The sequence below is a fragment of the Calliopsis andreniformis genome, chromosome 10, assembly GCF_051401765.1.
Source record: "Calliopsis andreniformis isolate RMS-2024a chromosome 10, iyCalAndr_principal, whole genome shotgun sequence".
NCBI lineage: Eukaryota > Metazoa > Arthropoda > Insecta > Hymenoptera > Andrenidae > Calliopsis > Calliopsis andreniformis.
Genome location: NC_135071.1, coordinates 18340827 through 18368813, shown reverse-complemented (window position 1 = coordinate 18368813; position 27987 = coordinate 18340827). Strand labels below are relative to the sequence as shown.

Genomic DNA, 27987 nt, shown 5'->3' with positions numbered 1-27987 from the left:
TTTGTCGGTGCATCGCCGGACGTTGATTTAGATGACCGTGATTTCCGAGTTGGCTACTTGTTGTCCGCGTCGAGTCAGAAGGCGATTCGTGTGTGCCGTGGACTACGCGGAAGGTGTGCGAATCTGATTCTGTTCTCCCCCATCCCCCATCGCCGTTTCGTTCCGTCTCCGTCCGACTACGCAGCGCCAACAGAAAGTCGCCACTAATGACACAAAGAGGAATGCTGTCCGGCAGCGCACGAACGCCTCGGTAGCCATTTGTAATTCGCTGAGAAAAAGTCGAGAAGAAGTCGAATCAAAGTGTGATGACGAAGGAGGCCCGGCTACTCGCAATTAACGCCGCATGCTGCCAGCTATAATTAAAATTCTGCTCTACAGCCATCCCTCTCTCCCATTCTTACCCTCACCTGCACCTGATTTTCATATCTCTTTGCTGCCTTCCTCTTTCCCAGTGGTCTAATTCAATTACCCAGCGATGCTCATCAAACGTCAAGTTCAAATAATAATCTAGTTTTATGGTTCATTAAATAGACGAGTGCATCTGGATTTGCGGAGAGGCTTCTCTATCTTGATCTCTTATTCATTAAATTGGTTAAAAAATGTTCTAGGCGGGATCTCAAATCTCTAGATCAGATTTTCCAGGAGATCCCAATTTCTAGAGTTACCCCATTTTCAGAGGATCCAAAATTCCAGGGGATCCTCATTTTTGGGAGATTTCAAATTTTAGCTGATCCAAAATTCGAGATTATTCTAACTTTTAGGGGACCCAAATTTCCAAAGGAACCGAATTTCTCCAATCCCCGAATGTGCAGACTACTCCAGTACCGAAAGACAAAAGTCATCCGCAGGACCCTCGAATCCCGAGGCCAAGAAACTACAATTTCGTTAATTACACCTTTATTGCGGTTGGGCTGGTCACATCGTGGCACATTGTATCGGTTCCGCGGCGATCGAAAAAAAATCGCAGGCTGGCCAGGCCGCAGCCGACGATGACAGAGTCGACAGAATATTACAGAGGTTCGCCGGAGTTAATTCCCGGGGGCCCGAGGAGGGACTGTTTTAATTAGAGAATCTAATTGATGGCCGCGTATGGTGTGGCTGCCGAGCAATCCATAAACGACTTCTTAGGGCCGCGCACCTGGGCACCACGGCGTTAATTACTCTCCTTCTGTGGCCAGGTCCCTCCGTCTCCCCCATTTCTCCCCTTTCCCTCTCTCCCTTTTTTTTTCTCTCGCCGCTCCCTTGACTCGCCGACCGAAAGGGGCGCGGGGCACGGTATAAAGGGGCAGCAGAGTAGGGGGAGGAGGGACTAGAAGAGGCACAGCGGAGACTGTGTCGAGTGGAGCAAAGGCAGAGGGCAGAGGGGCGCGAGGATGGGGAGGGAGCAACAAGTGTCCCCCGTCGCGAGGCGCAAAAGCATTCCTAATTACGCCCCTGCCCTCCGAGCGAAACGAGACAAAAACCGCGTTGATTACATTTTCGTATAATTTCATCGGCCGGCTCTCTCGCCATTAAGAGCCACCACTGCGCGCAAATTAGATCGATTCCTTAATGCCCCGGGCCGCGTAATTGGTTCTCATTCTCGGAAGCTGACGGTGAAATCGGATATCTGTCGTGTAAGACACGACCACGGGGACCGGTCAACGTAATTGGTTCTCCGACTGTTTTGCGGTTCCGCGCCGAAACCGCTCCGCCGCCGAGGAATATCGTTAATGTCGCGATACGCGGCTCCCGATAATGAAGCGAGAAACACTTTTTGCTGGACACCTTGCGGGATGTTAATGAATCGCGGAGGACGCTTATTTTTGACGCGTTAACTCGTTGCGAGAGGCCCTCCCCCCTTGAACCACTGGCGGGGCCCAAGTCCCCCCGAGTCGAGCACTCAGTCGTTACGCGTGTCATGATTACCAGCGAAATTGAAAATATTCGCGGTGTACGCGCTGGAGCCTCTTTGCGGCTGCAATACCTGGGGATTCGTTCCCTGACCGTGATTGGAGAACAGAGGTTACAGGTTTTTGCTCGCCACGATGTCGATGCGGGTTTCGAGGTCGCGATCGGTTTGAGGCTGGGTGTTGATTAATCCAGCGTCTCTCAAAGTGACTCCAGCTACCTCTGGGGTGTTTCAATTATATGCGCTGGGGAGATTTGGAGGTGCTGGTGACGGTTGAGGAGGATCATTCTGCATTCAATTATGTACTTTTAATGCAACCTTGGTTTTCATTACAGTGGTACAAAGTGGACAGCACAAAACTGCGAGAGGACTTGGTTCGTTTATGGCTTCCCCTCGGATCAGGACCTCAACACGATCAGCCAGACAAAACCGCTGAAATTTTTCTAACGAAATCCGCTGAAAGATCAGAGTCCCTGCCACTGCAAGCATGGCATTCTCTGGCAAGATCAGCCTTGTCCTGGTTTATCAGTCGCACTTCCATAAATGGGTGAGTACTAATCAGTTCGAGCTTCCGAGAATTTTGGGATTTTAAAAAGGCAAGCGTTACACTTGAGGAACTCTCTTCGCTTTAAGTGACTCAATAATAAATGAGTCAACGATCTGATGCCTAGATTATGATACCTTTCCACTTCTATCTTATCTCGACGAAGGAATTTCCATTCGATGTACGATATCTTCCTGATATAAATTAATCCTATACCGAGTTGGTCGTTTAGACCGATCTTTGGTAAACAAATAAAAAGGGAAATGGAAAAATAAGCTTTATCAGGTAGACCCAGCCAGGCCTTCACTGCTGAAGATTACTTTACGTCTACTTGTACCTGTACCTATGCCAAAAGTTCGAATAAAAATTCAGCTAGACATCCATCCAAATCCTTCACACCACCAAATCGCCCTTCCACCAGCCCAAAATCCCAAATTCCCCCAAACAGGCCAGAACTCCCAGAACCCCTCGCCACCTCCAAAGACCCCCAGAGTCCCCGACCACCTTCCCCTTTTCTACTCTAAGTCTATAGACGCTAGGGCAGGACAGGGGCCGTCGAAAGGCAGATCGCTCGCGAGGTGATGAAAGGAGGCTTTCCCTTCTCGCCGGTTAATTAATAACCACGCAGATACGATCTCCGCCTATCTCGCTGTCCGATGAAGCTCGACAAGCTGGTGGCAAAGGCCCTGGCATGGCCGTGCCCGTTGTCGGCTCGGCTCGGCTCGGCGGGCCCCTTCGGACAGAGAGGGCGATAGCACCGTCGCGGAAAGGGGGACGAAGAGGGAACGGTTATTGATGACCAGCTTTGTTTGCCCCCCCGAACCGTTTATTAAAATCCAACGCGGGTGATTAACCTCTCCCGACTGCGTCGCCCTGACAGCTACCAGGCGAAACACCTCCGCAGCCACGGTGTGTATATGGGATTGACCAGGGGAACCGTTTATTAAAATCCAGCACGGCTATCCGGGCTACTAGGCGGAACGCCGGCCGCTTCATGAATTAGAATGATGCAGGGCTTTTTTCGTTACCCCCCGGCGGCCGAATTGAGCAATTAACGCATTACCAACCGTCTAGGGACCCTATGCAGGCTGCGGCCTCGACGGAGGATAAATTCGTGGTAAAATATGAATTTCTCGGGGCGGTTTTTATTGATCGTAAACGAGAACGAGGTGTATCGATCCCGTAGGCGTTGCGAGCTTCGTAAACGTCGATCCTTCGAGGGGATCGATATTGTTCGTGGGGATATAAATATCGGTGAGATATGCAAAACTCGGGTGATTGAGCTGGAACGTGTTACACTGGGCAGGATTCGCGAACGGGTGGAATGGATGGCTTCGAGTGTTGAGAGAGGTGGAGGGAGGGAGAGATAGACTTGACAGTTTAATTTCGTGTGTAATAAATGTGGAACTCTGATGGAGATACTCTATTAGGGAGTTTCAGCTATACGGAAGCTGGAAGATGTAGATTGAGTCTGAGGAGTATGTGTAACAGAGAGGATTAAATTTCAGTTCAAAAGAAAAATAAATTGTCTACGGTTTTTATGTGTGTAAATTATTACTCGAGTAACTATGAAATTAAAAAATGGTAAGATCGTTAAGGGATTCTATTTTTAACTTGTTTGTAGGGATTTTATCCACACCGAATTCCCACTGAGAATTTTCTTCATATTTTTTTAAGACTTCTGTAACACTTTAGAACAAAGTCACTTATTAATGAATTTAAGCACCTACCAGAGAACTAATTGAGAAAGTAAAAAGTTTTCAGCGATATACGAGAAAATTCATGGCATCCGCTTAAACTTAGAGATTATGCGCAATTTAGAGCGAAAGAGTAGCTAGGGTTATGCAATATTCTGCGTTCCAAATTGCATCGCGTTATCAGTTGGCCGTGTGCCGTGAAATACCAACCTTCGTTCATACATTAAAACGATAATAGAACGATATCAGATAATTTCGGTCATGTCCAAGCTCTTTAACTTTTATAATCTCGCACTGGAACCAGTCATTTTAAAAGTGGACCGCAACGCCTCCCCTCTTTAAATTTCCTTCGACATTATTACGCCTCAGAAAGAGACATTGTACGATAACTTTGCCTATAAAAGAAGGCCACAATTTCACTGAAATATTTAAAACCATTCATTCAGATTCACTTCAACATCATACACTGTCCTAAACAGTAAACTTAGTACCCTTTATCTCAATTGAAATATTAATCATAAATTAATTAAAACAGATACACTATACTATTGGTAAAAAATGGAATAAATCCTACAAATAAATTAAAGATAAAAATTCCTAACAATTTCCAGTCGAAATTGATGCTCACCTCCCACAATATTCTACCACTTGAGCAACAATTAACATCCGCCGCCTCCAGCTTCCGTCAGACACGATCCCAAGAAATTTCACAAAGAAAATGGCTGGATGGTCCAAACTAGGATAAGAAAAACGACGATGGAGTCACCTGGGTGACGTCAACGTGACGTTACATCGCGCTCCTGCTGAGAATATTCATTACGTTCCCTTATGCCTGATCCCCTGCATCTTGGTAGCTCCTGGCATCCGTGGGCCCCGTTCGCTCCTCTCACAAATTAATCATAATTAGCGGTGAGATGTCCTCCGCGGTTCGCTACGGGGGAACGAGAGGGAAGACGTGTAAAAAAGAAACGGGAGGGAGGACACGAAGAAAGGAGAAGACGAAAGAAAATCAGCGGTCGAAGCGTGCATCCGCTCTCTCGGTGGACGAGGGTCCCGACGTGGCCTTTTCGAATCTCCACGCCATCCTGATTTTATTTTCGGGCCAAATTGCGCGCAATTTTCGACAAATGGGCAGGTGGGCCGCGTACGAATCCTTTTCGCAGCTCCTGACGTCAATTAACAATGATTGGTCGCTGTCGAATGGTTATTACTTCTAATTGCCAGCCGGAAACGTGGTCGCCTTCGACCGTGGCTTTTTGTCATTTCCATGCCCCCTCGATCGTATCGCGATGCAAATTCGATTGTTGGTCGGTGCTCGCTTTCGCGGAACACGAGATAATTATGGGCCACAGATTGGATTGGTCCTTCTAATGACGGTTTCCTATTGTTCTCTTCGAGCCTTCTGCTGCACGTGCTGCGATTATACCTGTTGCTTTTAAAGATTTTTGGGTAGCCTCAGGGGGAGAAGCAATTGTAACCGAGGAGCATAAAGAATCGTGTATTTTCGCAGGCTCTTGCCTTCAATTCACTGCACTGTTAAACCAACTGTGTCAGGGTGAACACTGCCGTCACTCAATTAAAGCTAACTGCAATTCATGAAAGAATGGAGGAACAAGAAACTCTTAAAAATATAAAATTTCTTCCCCTCGACTATCTCTAGCGAAAGCTATCGAATTTCTCGCAATCAGCTACCATAAGCAGTGTACCGTGTAGGAATGAAAAAAATACGAGGATCGATCAGGGAAATGGGATGGAAGATGCCGCGCTGAAGATAACAAAGTCGGACAAGAGGCCAGGGATCTATCAGATTCCAAAGTCAGGCGGAATCCGGTAGCCAGTTTTTGTGGTGGGCCCTACCATGTACTTTGAAACGGTCGTCAGTGTTAGAAGACAAGTGAGCATGCTTAGTTCCGTGCGTCACCTGTTATCTCCTCGTCACTATTTCACCTCCCTCCCTATCCTAAACTTGTCTGAACAACAACGAGACAGTCACCCTCATGAGTTGTGAACGCTCCTTGATAACTTCAAAAATGAGGAAAATAACCACTACTTCAAGAAGATATTTTACTACAAATAGATAATATCTGAGGGAAATAATTTTAATTTGAATACTTAAAATATCCAGATATTTCTGTACCTCAGAGCCAGAGTAACCCAAGTTCTTTTTTGTTATTTTTTAGGAGAGCCAAAAACAAATGCGATTACCTATTTATTAACACAGTATTCGAAGTAGTTAACGTAACTTAACTAAATTCCTATTATTCTAAAAAAAAACGAAGAGAAAGCAATAATATTCTGTAAAAACACTTAGGTTACTCCGGCTCTGAGGTGCAGATTTGAAAATCAGAAATCTTGCCCTGAGAAAATAGAAAGAGAATGGCGAGAATATCGTAATTGAGTTTCCTACTTAGGTAATAGGATACTCGAGAAAAAAACGACTTATTCTTTCGTAGCGTACTGCCTGCCGTAATTTTTACCTTGCGGGCTTTCTCATTTCTTCGTTAATAGCGAGCGTTTTTATTCGCCAGCGACGATATACGCAACGAAGCCGTGTAGGTTGGCAGCGCTGCGAGGTAAATACGATTTTAATGAGCGAGCCATGCGGACTGGTCAATACGCTGGAACCAGGCCGAGCATTGTCATAATTACCACCGGTCGAATCGGTAATTTTCCGGAAACGATCGCGGAACATATGTTGTCGGCGCAGGATTACGCGTTCGCGATGTCTATCGGCTGGAAATACGTCATTACGTTCCACCTCATTCCCATGGTGGCCAAACATCGATCATTTCGTAAGTGCCGTTCGGCTCGGTTTATGACTCGAAATTGAGTGTCAGACCAGCCTTATGGAGAGAGGATGAGAAAGTTGTTAACAAGACCGTAGGTGTCGCTCATTATGACTCTGAATATACGGGATACCCATGTTAGTGTTTTTACGTGCTCCTCTCCTCAACTATAGGGCAACGTATTCGGTAATCGACACTGACCCAGTCATCCACGATTTACGTAAATTTTATTTCAAGTTAGAGCTCTCTGACTGAGCTTAACTATTCGGGGAGAGACAAACAATTTAATGGAAATTTAATGCAGATATCTACTCAAATTTTTTAATTTAGAGCATTCGAATATTTGAAAATTCAAACATTTAAAAATTTGAATATTTGAAAATTCGAATAATTTAAAATTCAAACATTTAAAAATTCGAATGTTTGAAATTTTGAATATTTGAAAATTTGAATATTCGAAAGTCTCGAACCTTAAAAACAGAAATCTGTACCATTCCAGAAAAAAAATCCAGAAAACCTCTCCAAATGCCGCGAACGTGGCATACATCAGCTATATAATGAACGATCAGTCACAAGAACACGCTGTTCGAACCACAAAGGGGAAAAATCAATGAGTAACCGCTTCCTGGATTGGCCTGATTCAGAGGAAGGGTTAATGAGTAATTAGCAGAGCGCAAGCTCACGACTGAGGGGTGGTCTCACGGAGGCTAGAGTGCGTCAGGACCTCGGGCGCCGCCCCTCGGTTATAATTAGTGGTCATAGCTCGGGTACAGAGAGAAAGCCAGGAATCCGTTCGTTTCCGAGGGGTCGACCAGGCGTCGCCCACACGCTTTTCCATTAGACGCGAGATTTCGCGCCTGCGCCCCACGATTAATTACGAGGAGGGTTGCCAATCGGGAGAAAAGTCGGAGTGCGCGGACGCGCAAACGCGCTAATGATAATTACTGGCCAATCGCAGAATCCTGCGGGAAGAGAAGCGAACAGGAAGTAGAGTGAAAGACAAAGAGCTGGGCGGCTAGGGGAGTTGGACCGCTATAGGACAGACACTTGCGCGGAGAAGTCGATGATAGGTTGGGACATTGGCAAAGATTTCATAATATGAAGATTATCAGTTGGACAATTTTTTTGTGATTTCTGAGAGGAATTTCTTTTCTCAGAGCCTCTTAATCTTACAGAAATGAATTCGATAGAAATCCTTTTGCTGAAGGTAACATTTCACGCGATGTTTTATCTTCAGATTAACGACTCTGCTCTCGGTGCATAATGCATGCTGTTGCATCCGAGTTTGCAGCGCCATTGATATCTACGTATCGCATTCGATCGCGGGAGTTATACCCAGGGAAAGGAGTCTAACGCTTATTATATATATTGAACAGACGTTCGGGAGGAGCTTACACTCTGGAAAGGATGGTGTAACTTATTATATGCATTATAGTTGGTAAGGGGTAAAAACGGAGGGGGAGAGATACGTTGACCTTATGCGCATAGCGAACGAATAGTTGCATTGAATAATAGATTAAGAAAACTATTTCTCGTAATGTTAAAAAAAAAAAACAGTTAAAAATGTTGGTGTCCAGAAAAGGGTATGTATTATAATTTTCCACGGTTCGTGTTTTCTCAGCCATTTCCAGAATAATATTTTCTTCTAACATCTATACGTTTGGTCTGAATCGACTGTCTATCCTTTCCTAAATTTTACGATGCAACAATTCGAGGGGGCCATGCACGAATCACAGTGTTTAAGGCGTCTAAAATTCAGAAATGTCTCCAAGGAAGAAGGGGCTCTGTCGTAGTTCTTGTCGAGGAGAAACGAGTTATAAAAGCGTGTATTTCCCTCGCGAATAGTTCACTTCACCCTCTTATACTCTCTTCTACCCCCCTCCAACAATTCTGCTGAAAATCAAACCGAGTTCCTAAAATTCTGCTGGAATTAGAAATTGCTATCACATTTTTCTACCCCTACAAAATTATATCCCTTGCATTTTTATGTGCACATTCCCATGTACCATTATCTAAACTGTGTCCTTTGTATTCATACTAGATAAAATTACCATTTACCACTAAATAAACAAATGTCCCGCGAAGACTCGAAACTTACACCTCGAAAGCCCAATTATCTCGCCAAAGGATGATCCCATTGTCAAGTTCCCCAAAAAATTACATCCCACTACAGCCTCTCCCTGAATTCCTCCCACCATGTAAACAATAGAACGTAACAACCCCTACCAGGTTCCAGCAGAGAGAAGATATTGGTTTCCGCTCGCGACTAAAAATATTCGCAGTCACGCCTTATCGCGAGCAGGGGAGGAACGAAAAATATTGGACCCCTCAGAAATTGACATGAGAAAACAAAGGAAAAGGACGAGCATCGCGATTTCTTTGCTCACGCCCTCCGCCCGCGCTCGCGGGGACACGGCAAAGGGGTTGAATTGGTTCGAACGGATATGCGACGTGTGATCCACGTCCCCAGGCACGCGCGCACACAGGCGTCGCGGCGTACGTGTACACGCGCAGCGAGAGCGCGCGCAACAGAGACAAATAACATTTCTCGGGGGGTGAAGCGGGTCTGGAGCCTGATAAAGGAGGGGGATGAAGGAAGACGAAATGGGTGGAGAACGGGTAGAGAGAGAGCCAGGGGAGAAGGGGTGGGAAGGGGGCAGAGTATGCGAAAGATTCGCATAACGATCCCCGTTTAAGAATCCCTCCCCTCCCCCTTCGACCCTTCTGCGACGAATCCTCGCCACCGTTGGAAACGAAGTCGGGGCGAAATAACGGGCACTCGTGCTCGCCACCCCCTCCCGCGCGGAGACAACATTTGCAAAACTCCGACGTATATAATAGTAATTACTGTCCTGTGCGGATACTCCTGTCCACCCTCTCTCCTCGTCTCCCCCTGCCGCGCGACGACTGGCGTGGCCTCCCCTCCAGATCCCGTGGACAGGGTGGTCCATGCTCCACGCCTACCCAGCATCCCTCGTCCCCGACCACGTCCCTTCCCTCCCCCGCGATTCTCTCTCCTCCTTTCCCCTATGGAGCTTCTCATTTCTCGCGACCACGCTTTCTTGACTAGAGTCGGCAGACAGAGGAAGAGAGAACGATAGAGAAGAGCAAAGCTGGCTAACGAGACGGCGTTCCACGGGTAGGAGGAATGCTAAATAGGCGACGTTCCTCTCTGTCTCCTACGCTTTCCCCACGATTTCCTTCTTCCTCTTCCCATCTTCCCCTCTCTCCCTCCCTACCAGCCCTCTTCGTTCCTCCCTTCCGCGAGGGACTCCCCCACCCACCGTGTCGTGTACCCCCCTTTCGCGGGAGTACTCTTTCGCGAAATAAGCTCGCCCCCACCGCGCGGGGAGCGAACGCACGAACGACGACGGAAACGGGCGAAAGGGCCCGAGTGGAGTCTACGTTATCGCCACGGGCGCACGCTGGGCTGCGCACACGCTGTATCGCGCGCGCCTCATTTCCTTTCTTCTGGTTGTAAGAGGAAGAGACACGGGGGAGGATGGGGAGCAATGATATCGAAACGAAAGACCCTTGGCTCTTTCCTCGTCTACTTTCTGTCGCGTCTTAGGAGTTTTTAAAGTATCTTCTACTGTCGTTCACTGTGATAACGATAGGGACGGCTGGACCGTGCATAACGACCTCGCTGTTTTGAGAGAACTTTTGCTTCGGGAGGGAACCGTGGAAATTGAGTTTAATGATTTGGTTATTATTCGTTCGCAGATTTATTGCCGAAGGGCTCTGAGTGTTGAGAGAGTCTACTGTATTCTTGCCTGCATGAGGAAGGAGTTTGAATTCGAAGCATTTTTCCCGCCATTCTGATTGGAGAAGGAAGTAGAAAAAGGGAGAAAAATTTAGTAATCAATCTAGCTACAGAAATTTCGATGTCATTTCTACTAACAGAACCTTGAATTTTCATCAAGGATCTATCGATGTCGAATCAATTTTCGGCCGAGAAGCGTCAAAGCGTGGAATCCAGCGAAAGAACGGGGGGGCAGTCTTTTAATGAGTTCGACAAGCAATCCCGTGCTCGAGAGGGAGGGCGATTTCGAGCGTGTTGGCGTGCGGGGAAAAGAAAGATGACACAGGGAAAAGGGAAGAGAGAAAGGTCAGGATACGGCGCGTAGCTCGTTTCAGAACGACAGACGAAGGTAAAGATGACTGGATGGATTCCTCGAGCATTGCTCCAATCAGATCCCATGTCACTCGGTTCATTAATCCATTCAGGGTGTACTCTGAAAAGTCCCAGCGTTGTATTACACTGTTACATCCGTCCGAATGTAACGACGTGAATATGTAATGGCATTTAGAACGGCCTCGGGAATCTCGAGCGTGACGAGATTCAATCAAATTATAATTGTACCGCGTCGATGTACCTTTTAAAGCGGTTTATGCTGAATCAAAGTTTACATCTATAAATACACGCTTGTCACTTTCTCGACGTAACTGTATTAACACAAGGAGAACTGGACACGTTGCTCTCGCGGCGTAGGAGTGACTCACGGGTTTCTTTAACGTCCGTTTGCTCGTTGGCTAAGAATTGGTATCGACTTCGTCTTCAAGTAATTTGAGAAAAGGGAAATTTATGGTGAACGTGTTAGTATTCGATGACAAGCATCAAAATTTTTAAGAAGTTACTAATTGTTGAAGAAACACTTCAGATACGAGTGAAACGTGTCTGACTTGAGACATATTCTACTGATTTAGCTGTGTCTGACCTGGGGCTTATTCTACTAACTTATCCCTGATCCCCTTGAGGCTCGTTCTACTGACTTCTCTATGTCTGACTTGGGACTTATTCGAACCCTGAATTAACTAAGTATTACAATCACGAATATTTTTACATTATCTCAATCCCTTTTGCATCCACGACAGTAGACAAAAAATGATTACACCCCTCATTCCCACGTCAGGCGTAAAAATCAGCGTTCAAAATCTAGCATGAAATTTGAATTATATTTTAATTTCAAATTGGAAGTGGAAGGTCCAGTGTCCACAGAAGATAAAATAACAAAGCCAGTGAGGGAAACAAGAGCGTAGCAAGACTGCAGTCGATATCATTAGGTGTGTTTCTGTAATGTCAGTGTGTACCTTCGATTATTTGCGCGTCCAGTCGATCGAGGGAACGAGAAAAAGAGGGAATCTCGAAGAATGGAAAAGAAGAGAGAGAAAGAGAGGGGGAGAGATAGGGTGTTTCAAGAGGTCCGCAGCAATCCAGCAGAGAGCAGCACGGTTGAAACGAGGATTTGCAAACAATAGGCCCGAAGCGGGGTGGATTCTTTAGATGGCGGCTTGATACGCATCGCATTTACATATTATTGCTATTATTAGGTAAACGGTCCTTCGAGCGCCTCTTTAACACTACGCGCTCGCTCTTCGAGGTATTTTACGAGCGACCGCGAGAGGCCCCCACCGATAAAAGTCGTGGTCGTAGCTAACTGAACCAGCGCCGTCTGTCGGCGAACAAAAATTGAACCGCCGAGTGGGTGGCTGAAATTGTGGTCGTCCGAATCGCTGGAGATACATATCGGGTTTACATTCGTCGCTGATATTATCCTATCCCCCGTCCTCGTCAATTCCAGGCTGCAACAGCCAATGGCTGAAATACTACTAAAGCGACGTGGTGAAATATTCGACAACGGCTTCAAATCATCCCTAGGAACGCTAAGAAAAATTCCCCGAGTCCTCAACCAAAAAATTGCGAAATCTGAACTACTTCCTTTTCGTAGAAAAAAATTCTAGCAACTCAAACAATTGGTAGGATACCACCATCAATATAAAAAGTCACCAGAAAGCTAGACCTCTAGATCACAGCCAGTGCACCAGCTCGGTCCCTTTCAAATCTGCCGCCCTCGATTTTCCCGCCGAAAATCGGACTCGACTCGAAAATTCGAACGGCTCTCGTTAAACGTGGCAACGCTGGACTCTCGCGCATCGGAGCTTCTCTAGACCGCGTGACGCCGGGGTCGAAATTAAAGACGCGGCTTCAGCCTGTCGGCGGAGGGGTGGGGGGAGGCAGGGGCCCCGCGACGAAGTCGAGGAAGGCAAAAGGAAGAAGAGCGACAAGGGATCGGAATCGCTCGATAAAACAGAGCAACGTTGGGAGCACCGATGGGCTCCGAACGATTCGAAGGGGAGAAACATTGGGCCTCGACGACTGGAGGGGATTTGGGGGGGGAGGGAGGAAGAGAAGAGAGGGAGGACGAGTACGTACACACAATGGGGCCTCAAGAAGAGAAGCCGAGAGCAAAAGCGGTGAATTAATTGTCGCTCGCGCCGCCGACGAAGCCGCTACGATTCGCAAGCCTGATTTGTGAGCCGCACGCGTGTATATCGTATGTGTATCTACCCGTTCTACTCCTCCCCCCTTCCCTCTATCCTCCTCCCCATCCCCCCCGTTTTCCTCCCTTTCCGTTTCCTTCATTCTTCCCCTCCCGAGTCGCCTCCGCCACCGACAACAAGGAGACCCATGTAGAGGCCCATGGTGGCGGAGACTGACAATGGAAACAAGCTTGTGGAACGACAGAGTAAACAAACTGGAGGAAGAGAGACACGGAGAAACAGGAAACAAAAGATGGCGAGGCGAGGAGGCGAAGAAAAAGAAGCGGGGAAAGAGAAAGGAAGAATCAGGCCGCGGGGGAAGAAGGAAGAAGGCAGAAACTGAAAGATGCTACGAAAAATGCGGCAACCGTGGACCTCCTGTCCTCTCCCCTTTGGGTCCCCCTCCGCTTTTATGCCCCATTCTGTCCCCTGTATCTTCCTCCACCTCCTTCGCCTCTTTTTCTTCGGCCCTCCTTTTTTTTTCTGTTTTTATTTATTATTCAATGGAGGCCAGGAGGTGCTCGTTAATTGATGGCACCGGCCATGGTCGAGGGGCAGAGCCGGGGGAGGGAGAGAAATCGAGGTGGGCCCCCAAAGAATGGGACCACGAGACCACCACCGCCTTATTTATAACGCCGGGGGTACACCGAATCCACGATCAAAATCCCGCGTTCCGCGGCATTGATGGATTGCCGCGGACCGCGCGCGCTCGCCGACGCTGGTATTTTCAAATGAACCCACCCCTTTTTCCCATCCCAGCCCCCTGCACCCTGCTATCGGCGGAGATTCCCTGCCCGTACGACATCATCGAATTCTGCCAACTAGCCTACGCGCCCCGGCGTCCCGAGCCTCTGTGTTTCTATATACAGCTGCCTTTCATCAATCATGGAAGCCTCGTCGCCGCGGCTCGCACAATGAGATGTTGAAATATGCGTTACCGTTCCATTGATTTATCCGTTTCGCTCCTTTGCCGCCGACCTTGCGATCGGACGCGTCGCTCGCCATTAAAGCTTGACTTTCAACGGTTGGGTTTCGAGTTTGCCTGGTATACTCAAGCAATAATAGAAGATACTGTAGCGATTCTATGTACAAGCGAGAAGAGTAGCGTCAGTGTGACTCTCACTTTTTAATGAGTTTAGAGAATTTCTATGTCCCAGTTGAGGATTTGGAAATTTGAATATTTGAATATTTGAATATTTAAATATTTGAATATTCGAGTAATTTGAGTATTCAAAAATTACAGAATTTACTGTAAATATTGACGAATCTTTGAGAGGGTATTTGTTACACTTTAGGAACTCTCTCGCCACATTTTCAACAATATTGTAAAACTTGCAATTGAAGTGTAGTGAAATAATTGTTGCAGGTTGCTCGGTCGCGGGTCAATGCACGTCTTTTCCAGCGAGCAATTTCAAAAGCTGATGGAAGCGAGCGGATTTTCGGGCCCGTGGCACTCATTGGTGGACTTGGGGGCGGGAGACGGTGCTACCACAGCTCACGTGGCTCACCTTTTCGAAAAGGTTTACGCTACAGACATATCTGCGCCCATGAGATGGGCCCTGGCCAAAAAGAAGTTTACGTAAGTACGATTGTTGCTTGACTCGAAGCCACCCGAACTTCGAAAGTACACAGCACTGTATTTGACAATAATATCGTATCGATGTGTAACACCCTGTTGTATACTATTAACAAGTTTATTGCCCTGAATTGATTGAAGTAGATATTTACGACGGTTTTATAACCGGACTGTCTGGCATCTGTACTTCGCTCAGCCAGTTACTCTACTTAAGTAGCTCGAATTTTGAGACTCCAGAGAGCAACGTACTCATAACGTTTTGTAGAGATTTTTCAATTTTTTTATCGTAAGTATAACCGAATAAAAACACTTTTGCTCTGAGTATAATTAGTACTTGTATTTTCAAATATTTATTCAAATACTCGAAAACTATTTACTATTATTTGTTTAAAATGCCTTGTCGATAATGTCACACGCATTGAAAATCACTTATCATTTGATGAGCATCCGTGTCCTCAGACTACTGTTTTACCGACCTAAAAATTAGACACTGATTCAAGTGCCCTCTATTCACAAGCAGCGGTCCATTTAAGAACTATTCACTGGATTGCAAATATACCAGCACGTATTTTCAGTACAAAATCATGATAATAAACAATCGTAAGCACTTGGCTCGATTTATTACATAGTTAATAATTATATCAAATAGCTTATCAATAATGCAAATAGATATTATAATGCATTGTTTTGACACATGTTTCCAAAACGATTAACTTTTAATCGCTGTGCAAACATGTAGCCAGAAAAATGTATTTTTTAAATATCGACACGGGAAAAGCTAGTACACTATATCATCCAATAATATCTAAGAAATAATTAAAAAACTTACCTTTGCGATGAGCTCTGCACGCTGGCGTCATTCTGTTCGAAGTATCGAAATTCGTCTCACTCAAAATTTTCTATTATCTTCCTGTTACATGCAACACAAAAATATAATACAAATCAATAAAATATTGACTATACTTGTTTAATAGTGCTTAAATATTAACCGTTTCATGGAAGAAAAAATGAAAACTGGGAGACAATATTAACCACTAACTAGGCGCCAAAATACTGTTATATGCGCAGTAGCAGTAATGGCGTGACTACGTGCATGCGCAATAGCAAATACAAAAGAAGACATTCGAGAGATACTCTAAGTAAAACTACTGTCAGACTATTCAGAATTATACAAAGTAAATTATGACGATTTATTTGATATTCACTCTATTGCATTATCGTATGTAAAACTACATGTTTGTTAACTTATATGATGGCATCGTATTACATTTGACATTAAAAATTCCGAATATTACTATACAATCTATTAAACAATGTAACGTACCTGTATCTCAATAATTCAGAGGCTTCTCCATCACACAATAAACACAAATTTTATAAAAAAACATAAGAAATCAAAGCACTGAGACTATAGAAATCGAAATTACTTTGCACTATATAAAATTAAACATTTTTCTATGAAAAAAACAAATAAAAATCAGGAGACGATCTTGAGTGCAGAATAGGCGCGAAGAAAGTGGTAAATGTGTGATCAGACATGCGCAGTAGCAAAATGCTACGCGCCTGCGCAATGACAAATACGAAAATGAGCATTTGAGAAATTCTCAAAGTAAAACTACGGTCAGACCATTTGCGGATAATGCAAACAAAATGACGATATATCTCTATTAGGTTAGGAATCTATTTAAGCAATACTCGATACCAAATCGTAATTATTTCTCACTATTGTATAGATTTATTTATTGTCATTGTCATTTATTGTTATTTAGAACTCAACTTCCCGTTTAACTAGTACTATGCACTTACTTTATATTTTAGGGTGCTGGATGTAGAAAAATGGTACGAAAGCGGTCCTTTCAACGTCATACTCTGTCTAAACCTACTAGACCGATGCGATCGTCCTAACACTTTACTGAGACGTCTGAAGACGTCCCTAAGTCCTGGAGGTCGTCTCGTGGTGGCACTAGTCCTTCCTTTTAGCCCATACGTGGAAGTCGGTGAAAGGGGAAATCACAAGCCATCAGAATACTTGCCAGTGAAAGGAAACGGTTTAGAGGGCCAAATCGCCAGTCTCGTCGACAGAGTTTTCGCACCGATGGGCCTGAAATGTCTTGCATGGAGCAAGCTGCCTTACCTCTGCGAAGGTGATCTGGGCCAAGCATATTACTTTCTCGACGACGTAGTTTTCGTCCTAGAGGCACAACCTGTTAGTATACGTAATTCTGTGAATTTTTCATGAGAGACCTTTCAGAATGATCTTACATTATAGGAGCTTTCAGGATACCTCACGATATTTCGCTTCCGAATGGACGAACGCCGATTCTGAGCCATGGATGAAAGAACAGGATGACACGCACAAACATTGGAATTGTAACACAGGCAAGTCACACTTGTAAAAACTTTTTAATCATTGTTGTCATGAATTAGAATTATGCGAGAATACAGAAGAGCAATACTGGCAAGCGACAACGAGAGCTTAAAGTGCAGATACAGCGGTAGCGTTGGTGTATCATATCATTAAATTGTCCATTTATTAATGGACAATGACGGTGCGCATTTTACAATGATCTTACTGTCAAAATCAGTGCAGAAACTTGTACACGGTTTTTTATGGCATAAATATATGGCGCGAGAGCATCAAAAGCTCGGAAACGTACTCTGAACGGTATTACAATGCGATCTTACTTCACAAAGTTAGTACTCGATTTTTGTACATTGATCAGACTTTGTTTCCGTGCCCCTTTGTTTTCCCATTTGGCATGTATGTACCTAATGTCTTCACCTAACTTGACCACTTATTAACTATAACATATTTTCTTGTATCTGTGAAAAGGAACAAGTAATTGTAATTATAAGATTAGGTTTCTTAATCATGTAATTTTTAAGATAAATGCCAATAATTTTCGTGCACTTTTTGCCTACCTTTATATTTTTGAATACGTTTTTGTACACATAAGAGTGGCGGAAATACTTTAAGTGATCAAATTAGAGGAGACACCCTGTATATAGCGTCTTAGTCATGGATATGCTTAATTGTGTCGATGCTTTAACAGCAAGCAAACGGCGATACGTTTGTATTAGTTTTACATAACTACTAGAAGAAATAAGTCCATTTAGTTGTAAATACACTTTGGTGTGCAACAGGTCATTGTCGAATTACTTAGATGATATCGCAGCAGCCTTAGTTTAAGATACAGTGACAATTAAAAGAAAGTTTAAAAAGCGAGCAAAAGCAAAGTGTCACGTTTTAACAAGAAAACACTGCATCTTAGTCTGTTTTGTATAGATTAAGATTTCCAGATGAAATTGATACCAATATTATAGGTGCAGTACTCAGGTTCTTTACAAATACATATAAAAATATCAATTTTAAACTTTCTTTTGACTAGCACTGTATATTAATTAACAAAGACATGAGATACACAGGACTCAAATTTCTGTGATTTTCAGATCAAGTATTAAGTAATACGTAAAAATCCATGTGCCAAATTTGAACAATGTATAACAAAAATATAACTTGTACTTTATTTATTAAATTTAAATGTAATGTATCCTCAAGATAAAGTAGAATAAATTCAGTCTTCGTAATTTCAACAAACAACAGACTTTGAAATTTGATTATAATATACATTCTACTAAACTTCATTAAGCCTTTTATTGGCTGACATTAATATCGCAATATTTTTTTAATCCCAATTATAGACGTAACTAGGACTAGTCATAACTTTAAAATAGTTTAAGATATGACAAAATGTTTGAAGATAACATTTTAACTTTTTATGTTATCTTCGAGTTTATATATACATGTATATGTACACATATCAGTTACAAACTGTAGTTGTTTCTTTCCAACGTGTTGATCTTCTCTTTAAATATACTTGTTATTTTATTTGTACATTGACTATTTTGTCACATTTATTTATTACTTATTTTTTAAGATTTGAAAAATGCGACGCTTTCCACATTTCATTATATTTATAAACAAAAATATTAATTACATTTAGACTTCCTATCAAATCTTAAAAGACTATGATCTTACTAGTCTACTGCCAATGTTTTTTAAAGTTTATTCAATCTTTAACATACATAAACAAGATGACTCATTTTAATTTGTAAATATAAAGAAAAAAATTATTAAGAAAAAACTATTCCCGAAATTCGTTGTCTTCTTCTGGGTTGAAATGGAAGAAGGTAAATGTACTTTCCACACGATATCGATTTATAAATTCAAATGAAACACCTTGCATATATTACTGGAAGTGTATGAACGTATTAACATAGAAAAAAAAACAGACGAAAAACGTGTCAATCTTAGTTTTGACAGTAATAAATAATCATGAAAATCTGAGCCCTGTTAACAATCGACACATTTGCTGCAAAAACGTCGTAAATAAATATACATGCATTTATAACAGACACATCTATAGAAAGATATTTTTACACAATCGTACGTACAAGCACTCTCACACATTCATATAAAATTTTGCTATTTCATAGCCGAAACTTTACATTCATTGAATCCACGTACAAACTAGATTCATTCATACGTTCACTTTTCCACGCGTTTGACACATAAATTTATTGTTTATACTCAGAAACGTATAGTCCATATTTTGATATTATCGAGCAAGAAGGAAACATTTCACCATCGCAGATATGCGTTTAACAATTAAGTTTAAAACGACCTTACTTCCACAGTGAAAATAAAATGCATTTCATCAAAAGATATCCATCGAGATAATGCATAGTATTTTTCATTACACGATTCTGTTTCGCGATTCGTAGAGGTAACATCGTTTTTAAGTATTATTAGTGCACAAAGAGAAAATTTTGAGCGTCAGTGCAAATCACATTTTAAGAATTTTCTAATGATGTAACTTCTCTTTATTTGTATACAATAACGAAATAGTTTATTCCTTGAAAAATATGTATAAATTGACCGATGACTTATCTTTTGCTTTCTGCGTGCACACCGCATTTTACTGCCCATGGAGCTTATAAATTATTGTAAATTCTAACACCTTTTAGGCGTAACTAGTCAATGAATAATACTAGATATAACAACAATATATGCTCAGTTACTCTTATAAATAAACAATAATTCGTTTAATGTAATTTTTAAAAAAATATATGTACAAATTGATTATTTACTAGACAACTTTATAATGAATTCAGTCATTTGAATGAAAACAATATTTTAATAATTATGTAATAAGTGTTCAAAAAGTATTCAAAAAGTAAATAGTGCGAGGTCCAATGGTAACAAGAATTGCAATTCCCTACTTATAGTTTTCTATTTAAAGCATTCATAACAATATTTAAATAGTAATCATTTCAGATTACACAAAGTTAATTTAGCTTTAAATACTTCGTTCAAACTTTCAATATATACGTAAGATTTGTTTATACAATATACAAAAAAGCTTTATAATACATTATTAATCAGGTAATATATTGGAACACAAATGGTGGACGATTAAATCAATAAATAACAATAAAACATAAATGCCGCTTTATGGTATATACGCATATGTAAATTATTCATGACGCAGTCGATAATTTAAAATTACCAAACCACAGTTACTAACTAAGCCCCATAGGCAGGTTCTAAAGACTCAAGAAAAAATGATAGCAACAGAATAAAGCTAGTTTGAATCTGGAGTAACGGTGTGAGTTTCGATTGACTACACATAAATCATTTTTACTACCCACGTTTATCACAGTCCACGCATGACTCGTTTTATCTCTTAGTATTTTGAGGTCCTAAACGCCAACAACATTTGAGCAATCCTTCGGGTCATTTAAATATAAAACACCCATCTAACCCATAAACACCACATGACTAGAACATCATAGAGCGCAAAGATAAAACCGGGTCTGACACTTAAAAAGCGAAGACGTTTAGTCTAGCTTGCGTTGTTCGCACAGCTCTTCTAAACCTCCAGTCTTTCTGCGTAAAAATTATAACTCTTTATTTGATATCTCTAGTCATGTAACGAGGGTATACTTACAACGTAAATCATAAGAAATACTTACAATGATGGGAGATAAGGAGTACCCGTATGATCTAATCGATGTTTATCTTCATTTTTCCAGCTTGAAACAGGAATATGTGGAGGCGGCAGGAAACTTCTCAATGATTGCACAAGCTGTATTGTATCAACCAGTGCTGTAACAAAACAAACATGAAATATATATATATATATACATATGCATGTATATTTTATTAATTTTACTAATTTCTTGTAATAAAAAAAAAGTCAAACGGTAAAATAATCATAAAAATAAAATTCGATCACATAGCACATGAGCATGATATTGTAAAAAATGCAATTAATTCATCAAAACAATAAACATGTATAAATATTCAAAAGTTAGACTATAATAGATTATCTGCCTCATTACTTTTTTGCAAAGCTTCCGATTGCTTCCCGTATGGTTTGCACATTGCAGGACGTACACAAGCTTTCATTCTTGCCATATTCTTCATAACTTCTGCAAAAGCTCTTACTATTTTTTCTTGACCACCTATATAGAAATGAGCTTTCGTTATAAAACATATTAGTTTAACGTTGTAATTAAAAAATTATCTAATCTAATAACGACCTTCGGAATTCGATGATCGAGATCCTTTTTCGCTTTCCAATGGCCAAGCTCCATTATGCAAGGCTAACAAATCCTTATTTGCATTTCCTATTCCCTGCAGATTCCCTAAACCAAGTCCACTGAGACTGTCCAAGTTATCCAAATTTGTTCTTAAAAAATCTGTTAGTTTATGGTCGGATATAGGAATATTAGGTACTAAAGACTCGTAATGTTGCTTCCCAGCGGTAACTTTCTTGTCTTGTGACACAGGCCGATGCGGAATATTTAATGATGGACGGCTTGGAGGACGTTGAAGATTCATTTGGTTTCCAGCACCTCTCATTTCTGATAAATCTGCTGAAGATCCGCCTCCCATATGAGTATTTGGATTAGCACCACTTAAACTCTATAATGCAAATATAAAACATAATTAATTTCCAGGAAGATAAAACACAGTAAAAAGAATACTTAAAATAATAGTAATACACTTGGACTTACCGCTTGAAAATCTGTATTGTGAGAGAAACTACTTCGTAAAAGAGAAGCTGTTGTTTCGTTATCTTGGATATAAGTTGGTGCCATATGTCCCATTTTTTGTGTTAATTCCAATTGATTTTTATAATAACGACAAGCAGGATTCGGACAATTTTGTACCACCTCTATTATAAATTCTTTCTCCATACCAAAACATTCACGCCCAATAGTGTATGATTCCATAACAGCTCTAACTGTGCCTTCTAGGCCCAAATGTAAACCATGTGGACCATTCATGTGTTTTAACATCACAGCATTGGCAAAGTGTTCATAGGGCAATATTATTTTTCCATTTTCTCTAAGGACTAATCTCCCCTGAGAGTCCAAAGCTATTCTTGATGCCATCATCCTATTTATATAACATATTATAAATATTTTTTGCAACAAAGTAATAAATTCTACATATAAATTTAGAAAGTATATATTCTTACTGCAAGTAAGCAGCGCTAGGTATCATAGAGGCATCCTTGAATTCAGAAAAACATTGTAGAAGTTCGATGCTTGGATTCCATCCCTTGTTCTGCAGATAAGCTTGTAACAACATATACATTTTCTCTGTAACGTAACCAGCACTGCTTGGTGTAGCAGGGTACCCAGAGCCTCCGCCTGGTGGTCCCATTTCTGTTTGCATACCTTTGGCAACAATGTTTTTCATAGTTTCTGCCAAATCCATTCTGTACAAAAAGCATCATCTACTTAACAAATTTCTACAAGAAACGCAAAAAAAAAACGATCAAAAAAATCCAAAAGTATGTCACGAACAAAAGACAAAATAACAATAAATCACCAAATACTTAGAAGTAACAATGTCATTGCACAAGTTCTAGTAGAAGCCACAGAATTTGATCGTGATCGAAACTCAGAGAACCGTGAACTCGGTGTAATTAATTCGTAGGAAAATGAGAGAAAAAAAAGAAAATTAAGATGTACAGTAGCCGTACCGATGCTAATTGACACACGTAATAAAAAAGGGTCAGGAAAATGCATGTAGGTTGCCAGGGTAGCAAGCTGGACATTTTAAAAATCCATGCATATTCGAATCCTCCGGCCATTGTTATTTTCGGGATGAAGACGTCTAAAGAAACGATAAAAAAACACTGATGCGAGCCACCGCCCCCCTTTAAAAAGCGGGGGGAATGAACGTTTTGGACACTCACCCCGTACCGAGTACGATTTTCACTCACTCGTTGCGCAAACCGGGAATGCCGCAGGGCTCGCGTTTATCACCCTAATCGCCGCTACTTGGCATACCCTCATTAATGATTCTTCTCACATTTGCAAATAACATAAATCGCGATAATTATTTCCGCAAGGATTGTTGTTTGCGCGGTCGGCCGCCAGGGGCGCGTCGCTTTCGCGATTTTTAGCGTATCCGCTGTCGCGTGTATGTATACACCTACGGCCAACGGCATTCCAGCGCTTACGCGACGCCACTTTGCGCATTTATCAATATTACTTTTTGCAATTGATATCACTCGACAGCTTTCGAATGTTTGCATCGCCACGCGTCGAATCAAATCGAGCCGCACCGAGCTTCGCGCATCCGCCACGATTTCTGTTTGTCGCGACTCGCATTGATTCCCTGCAATTCTAATTTCATACGAGCGGAATTTAATTTATGTAGGGCCTCCCACGCAAATAGGACAAGTGTTTCGCTAGTATGCAACCTTGAAAGGCATTTAAGAAAAAAAGGAGGATGTTAAATATCTCTGTATTAAGTTTCACCACTTTCTTGCGACGATACGTATACAGAATATGCAACACTTTTGGCTCATAACATTTTTTTTTCTATTTCTATTTGTTTCAAAAGTATAGCACATCTTAAGTAGCATACGATAACCTCTGTAAGTTTTCTTATTCAATATATTTTGTATTATTTATATTTAACCACATTTGGTTGAGTTAAATGTCATAAGACAAAACTTCAAACTAAGGATTATACATATCCCGTACATTTTGGAATATCAAAAATGAATATCCTATAATACACGCGCGTACGAATTAAATAATACAATGTTGTTGATTTGATTTTTTTATATATCTAACTTTAAATGCAAACTTTGCCTAATTTCCTTCGTTAATGAAACTGTTACGTGCAGTTATAAATGAACATACATTTTAAAGGGTTCATTCTGATTCATAATTTATGTAGTTTACCAATACAGTTGTTGCTGCGTACGTAGGACTGTATGTGAATATTCCATTTTTCATGTGCGCGTTAAATTTTCATTTCGATGTAAATTCAAATTTAAATTGCTTACAGAACAATGGTACCAATTACAAAAGCAGAAAAAAGAAATATTCCAAAGAGCGTAAACATGGCCTCGCGGTACAATCACGGTGTTCAGCGAGTTTTAGCAAAATTAGAAGCATCCATAAATTCAGGAAATTATTATGAAGCTCATCAAATGTATAGAACTTTGTATTTCAGGTGAGCGTATAGCCCGATTAATCGACATCGTCAAAGAATCATTTTTGTGTAATCGCCGATGTGATTGCTTAACCTATTCTTCCAGATATCTTGGACAGAAAAAGTACTCCGAACTTCTGGAATTATTGTATAATGGGTCTCTGCTTTTATTACAGCACGAGCAAGTATGTAATATATTTCGCCGCCCTTATTTTCTTCAATTTTATAAATAAATTATTGAAGGAAATATTTCCTAAATAGTGTTACACTATTCATCTTGAAGTGTTACATACAAATTTCCTTCTTGAACAGTCTGTAATTAAATTTTATTATCGTCGACGTTACGGTGCATGATTTAATTAACACCAGTCATCGGTATAATAATTTTATACAGCGTATCAAATCTTTTTTCACATATAAAAGTACTTCTAATGTTTAAAGTAATGACAAGCACTAATACATTAAAGCATTGTTCCATATTACAGTATGCTAGTGGAGCTGACTTAGGTATCTTATTTGTAAATGTATTGACACAATCAGATACTAAACCTTCTCAAGAGTATTTTGAAAAAATTACAAGCTTATTCAGTGGAATGAGTCCTGCATTACCTGAAAGGGATACATTTGTGCAATCTGCTCTTCGATGGAGTATGAAAAATACTGCATATAAGACAGGTCATCCTAATTTACATCAGAAAATAGCACAAGTTTTTTGGAGAGGTAATCTATTAAGGAAAAAAGGATATTTCAAATATTTGCTTACTATTAAAGCTATATAATTAATTCATTCTAGAAAAAAATTATATTATGGCACGGCAACATTTCATACATAGTACGGATGGTTCTGGGTGTGCTGCAATGCTTGTTGAGCTTCATGAACAACGTGGTTACACAAATGAAATAGATCTTTTTATAGCGCAAGCAGTTCTTGAGTAAGAATAAATAAAAATTACAATAAATACATTACCCATACATTGATATTTAAATTAGTTTTATATAATTAATATTATTGTTTTTTCCAGATATCTTTGTTTACAAAATAAAGCAACTGCACAGGAAGTTTTCAACTACTATATTTTATGGCATCCAAAAATAAACACTGGCCCACCATACCTCCTTCCCCTATTGAACTTCTTATTCTTTTTATTAAAAACAATTGATAGGTAAGTACACATTATTACTTAGTATTTTAATAAGCAAAAGCTACTCATCAAGATTAGTTGTTATACAATTGATATTTTTCAGTGGCAAACTCACTGTGTTCACAGTACTTTGTGAACAGTATCAAATATCTTTAGATAGAGATCCGTGCTACCGGCAGTACTTAGATAAAATAGGACAGTTGTTTTTCAATGTCCCGTGTCCACGTCCTCGTAAACAAGGACTATTTGGTTCGCTTTTACAATCTTTTTTTAATGGTCACGAAGACGAAGATTCAGATGATGAACAAAGAAACGCAGCTTCAACCTCCCACACAGCCCAAGAACTTGACTGATCAAAGGTTACACGTCACTGTGCAATGTGATGAAAGTAAATAATGAATTTATACATAACTATACATATGTGTATACATATATTGGTCTCCCACATATTTCCAAACAGGTATATTATGCTATTTTATCAAACTTTAAGAAAACTCCACGCCTATGAAATTACATTTTTTAAATGACTTGTGTAAATAAAATTATTTAAGTGGAAAATATGTGGGATGATTCGAGGAATTTTTCAAAGTTGTAAGTTGTGAACATTTCTCTAAAATTCGTTCTTCAAAAATTAGATCTATATGGAAAAAGGCGTCTGAAAAAAGTAACAATTTTTCAGCGTTCTTTTTTCGCCTTTATCATCGAGATTTGTTTCCACGGCATACAAATATTATTGTTTGACACTGTTATACTGAAACACACTCAAAGCTTGAGATGCAGATTCCTACTTCCAATACTATTACGAATTTCTAAAGTAAACTTGAACTTTGAATAAAATCCTTATAATCATATATCACGTATATATTCAAAAACAAAAAAGTGTATTTGAGTGTAATTGCTGAAACGAAGATTTATTTTATATAAACTTAGTCGTGTGACAAATAAACGTGACATATACGTATAATAATAGCTTCAGAAAAAGAGTGCTTAATAGTATTACTTGTTGCTATATTATTAAGTAAGTAAAGTGAATCATATGCAATTAAATGTCATAGCAACAAGTATAATATTTATTTATTAAACTCTGTACTAATATAAACAAAATTGTTTAAAATTTTAGTAAAACAGTATATTATACATTTAGTTAAGGGAATAAAATGGCCATGATTCTGTAATAAAACAATTTTTCAATACTAATAAGAAAAATATATTATTATTGGGTATTAAATAGAAAAAGTATGAAAGAACATAACTAAAGCCATAGATTTATTTTATGTGCATGTATGACACATATGTCTGTACATGTATTTATGTCGGGAAATGCAAACATGTACACAGAACATCCTTTTATTATGAGTACAGAAGCTTATTTTTTCATAATCAAGGAATACAGTAAAAATATATAGAAATATTCGATGTTGAAAATATACAAATTTGTACAATTTTATTTTTATGTTATAATGGACAAAAAGTTTCCTTCCTTAGAAAGATAAAAGTGTCTATTAAGTCCAAGTTTTTTGGACATCGTATCATCGAGAAGGGTAAAAAATGATTTAATCTTCCACATTGTTAAATTGTTATGCTTCTACGTACAGTACTTATAAAAATGAAGACATTGAAAAATATACTAAGGAGAATTGCTTTATTGCGTTCATATCATACAAATATTAAATAGTAGATGAAATTACATTATTGTTCTTAGTTTTCCATCATGTGGCCATGAAAAAATCCAAACCCAAAATATCTGAAGATAATGCATACGCGAATGCATTATTTGCATTGAACCTCACTACATTAAAGTTATACAGCTATTGGTATTAATGCATTAATAAGCAAACTAATTGATTATAAGGCATAATATAAAATTTTACATTCGAAAATGAAAATGAAATCTTAAATAATATAATGTAATATACGTAAATATGGAATTAGTTTTCGTTAATAAAACAATCTAGTTCGTTTACTCTTTTATTTAGAAATGATGAGCAATTAATAATAGCGGAGAATATATTTAAATATTTATGCTAATATAGGAATAAAATGCACTACAAAAAATTGAGTAATTTTTAAATTATGGATGACTATGAGCACATTTTCATACATCTATAACAGTACAGAAAGCAGGAAATAAAATTTAACTATTTATATTGTATGTGTTTAAACTTAAAAATGTATTTAAAAATTTTTTAATTTTTTGTTAATAGTAATTTGTACAAATAAAGTATACCTACAGAGGTAATTTTACACATACATATAAAATACATTTACATGGAGTTGCAATAATAAGTGTATAAGTTTTTAAAGAAATTGGGAAAAAGAATATGAAATCTATTATAATATATAAGTAATACAATATTATAATCCATATAATCTAATACTTTTAAAATGTAATTAAATATTTTCCTGTATTTAATTTCCTAATATATTCATAACAAACATTTTTTAAATACTTTATATCTGTAAAAATATTATGTACGTATATAAATACATATTTCACACCA

The 27987-nt window shown here is 40.0% G+C and overlaps 4 protein-coding genes across 7 annotated transcripts in view; 2 read left to right on the top strand and 2 right to left on the bottom strand.

Moving 5' to 3' along the window:
• Positions 1 to 15757, bottom strand: part of LOC143185004 (uncharacterized) — a 241252-nt gene extending 225495 nt beyond the window's left edge. Inside the window, exon 1 of the mRNA XM_076387679.1 lies at positions 15645 to 15757. The gene's annotated coding sequence lies outside the window, so the exon portion shown is untranslated. The remainder of the gene's footprint in view (positions 1 to 15644) is intronic.
• Positions 1 to 21024, top strand: part of LOC143185003 (protein-L-histidine N-pros-methyltransferase) — a 28392-nt gene extending 7368 nt beyond the window's left edge. The window contains exons 2-6 of one of the 2 annotated variants that reach the window (XM_076387677.1): positions 2227 to 2438; positions 14606 to 14818; positions 16634 to 17021; positions 17095 to 17194; positions 20912 to 21024. In XM_076387677.1, the coding sequence (XP_076243792.1) occupies positions 2227 to 2438; positions 14606 to 14818; positions 16634 to 17021; positions 17095 to 17194; positions 20912 to 20916 (918 nt within the window). In that variant the 3' untranslated portion in view covers positions 20917 to 21024. Of the gene's footprint in view, positions 1 to 2226; positions 2439 to 14605; positions 14819 to 16633; positions 17022 to 17094; positions 17472 to 20911 lie in introns of those variants that run through there. The other variant, XM_076387676.1, reaches the window with a different exon arrangement.
• Positions 20068 to 23256, bottom strand: LOC143185002 (uncharacterized). 2 transcript variants are annotated; one of them, XM_076387674.1, is made up of 7 exons: positions 23092 to 23256; positions 22366 to 22608; positions 21899 to 22283; positions 21422 to 21806; positions 21221 to 21343; positions 20852 to 20984; positions 20068 to 20765 (listed from the first exon to the last, which is right to left on the bottom strand). In XM_076387674.1, exons 2-7 carry the CDS (start codon positions 22605 to 22607, stop codon positions 20717 to 20719), a joined length of 1317 nt encoding a protein of 438 aa, XP_076243789.1. In that variant the 5' UTR covers position 22608; positions 23092 to 23256; the 3' UTR covers positions 20068 to 20716. The 2 variants fall into 2 exon arrangements, with proteins under 2 accessions (XP_076243789.1, XP_076243790.1); XM_076387675.1 differs by having other exon boundaries at positions 22366 to 22567.
• A 156-nt stretch (positions 23257 to 23412) lies between these two features.
• Positions 23413 to 27977, top strand: LOC143184703 (Golgi to ER traffic protein 4 homolog). 2 transcript variants are annotated; one of them, XM_076387126.1, is made up of 7 exons: positions 23413 to 23778; positions 24198 to 24365; positions 24451 to 24529; positions 24830 to 25064; positions 25138 to 25276; positions 25367 to 25507; positions 25590 to 27977. In XM_076387126.1, the coding sequence occupies exons 2-7, from the start codon at positions 24202 to 24204 to the stop codon at positions 25837 to 25839; spliced, it is 1008 nt and encodes a 335-aa protein (XP_076243241.1). In that variant the 5' UTR covers positions 23413 to 23778; positions 24198 to 24201; the 3' UTR covers positions 25840 to 27977. The 2 variants fall into 2 exon arrangements, with proteins under 2 accessions (XP_076243241.1, XP_076243242.1); XM_076387127.1 differs by lacking the exon at positions 23413 to 23778 and adding an exon at positions 23989 to 24121.
• The last annotated feature ends 10 nt before the right edge of the window (positions 27978 to 27987 follow it).

Bases quoted from the DNA above. Each gene is read 5' to 3' on its own strand.
- LOC143185002 (XM_076387674.1), bottom strand. From the start codon at position 22,607: ATGGATTTGGCAGAAACTATGAAAAACATTGTTGCCAAAGGTATGCAA. The intron at 21,807-21,898 runs GTAAGTCCAAGT...TTTGCATTATAG, and splicing joins ACAATACAGATTTTCAAGCG to AGTTTAAGTGGTGCTAATCC. The intron at 21,344-21,421 runs GTCGTTATTAGA...ATTTCTATATAG, and splicing joins TCGATCATCGAATTCCGAAG to GTGGTCAAGAAAAAATAGTA.
- LOC143184703 (XM_076387126.1), top strand. From the start codon at position 24,202: ATGGTACCAATTACAAAAGCAGAAAAAAGAAATATTCCAAAGAGCGTA. The intron at 24,366-24,450 runs GTGAGCGTATAG...CTATTCTTCCAG, and splicing joins TATAGAACTTTGTATTTCAG to ATATCTTGGACAGAAAAAGT. The intron at 24,530-24,829 runs GTATGTAATATA...TCCATATTACAG, and splicing joins TTTTATTACAGCACGAGCAA to TATGCTAGTGGAGCTGACTT.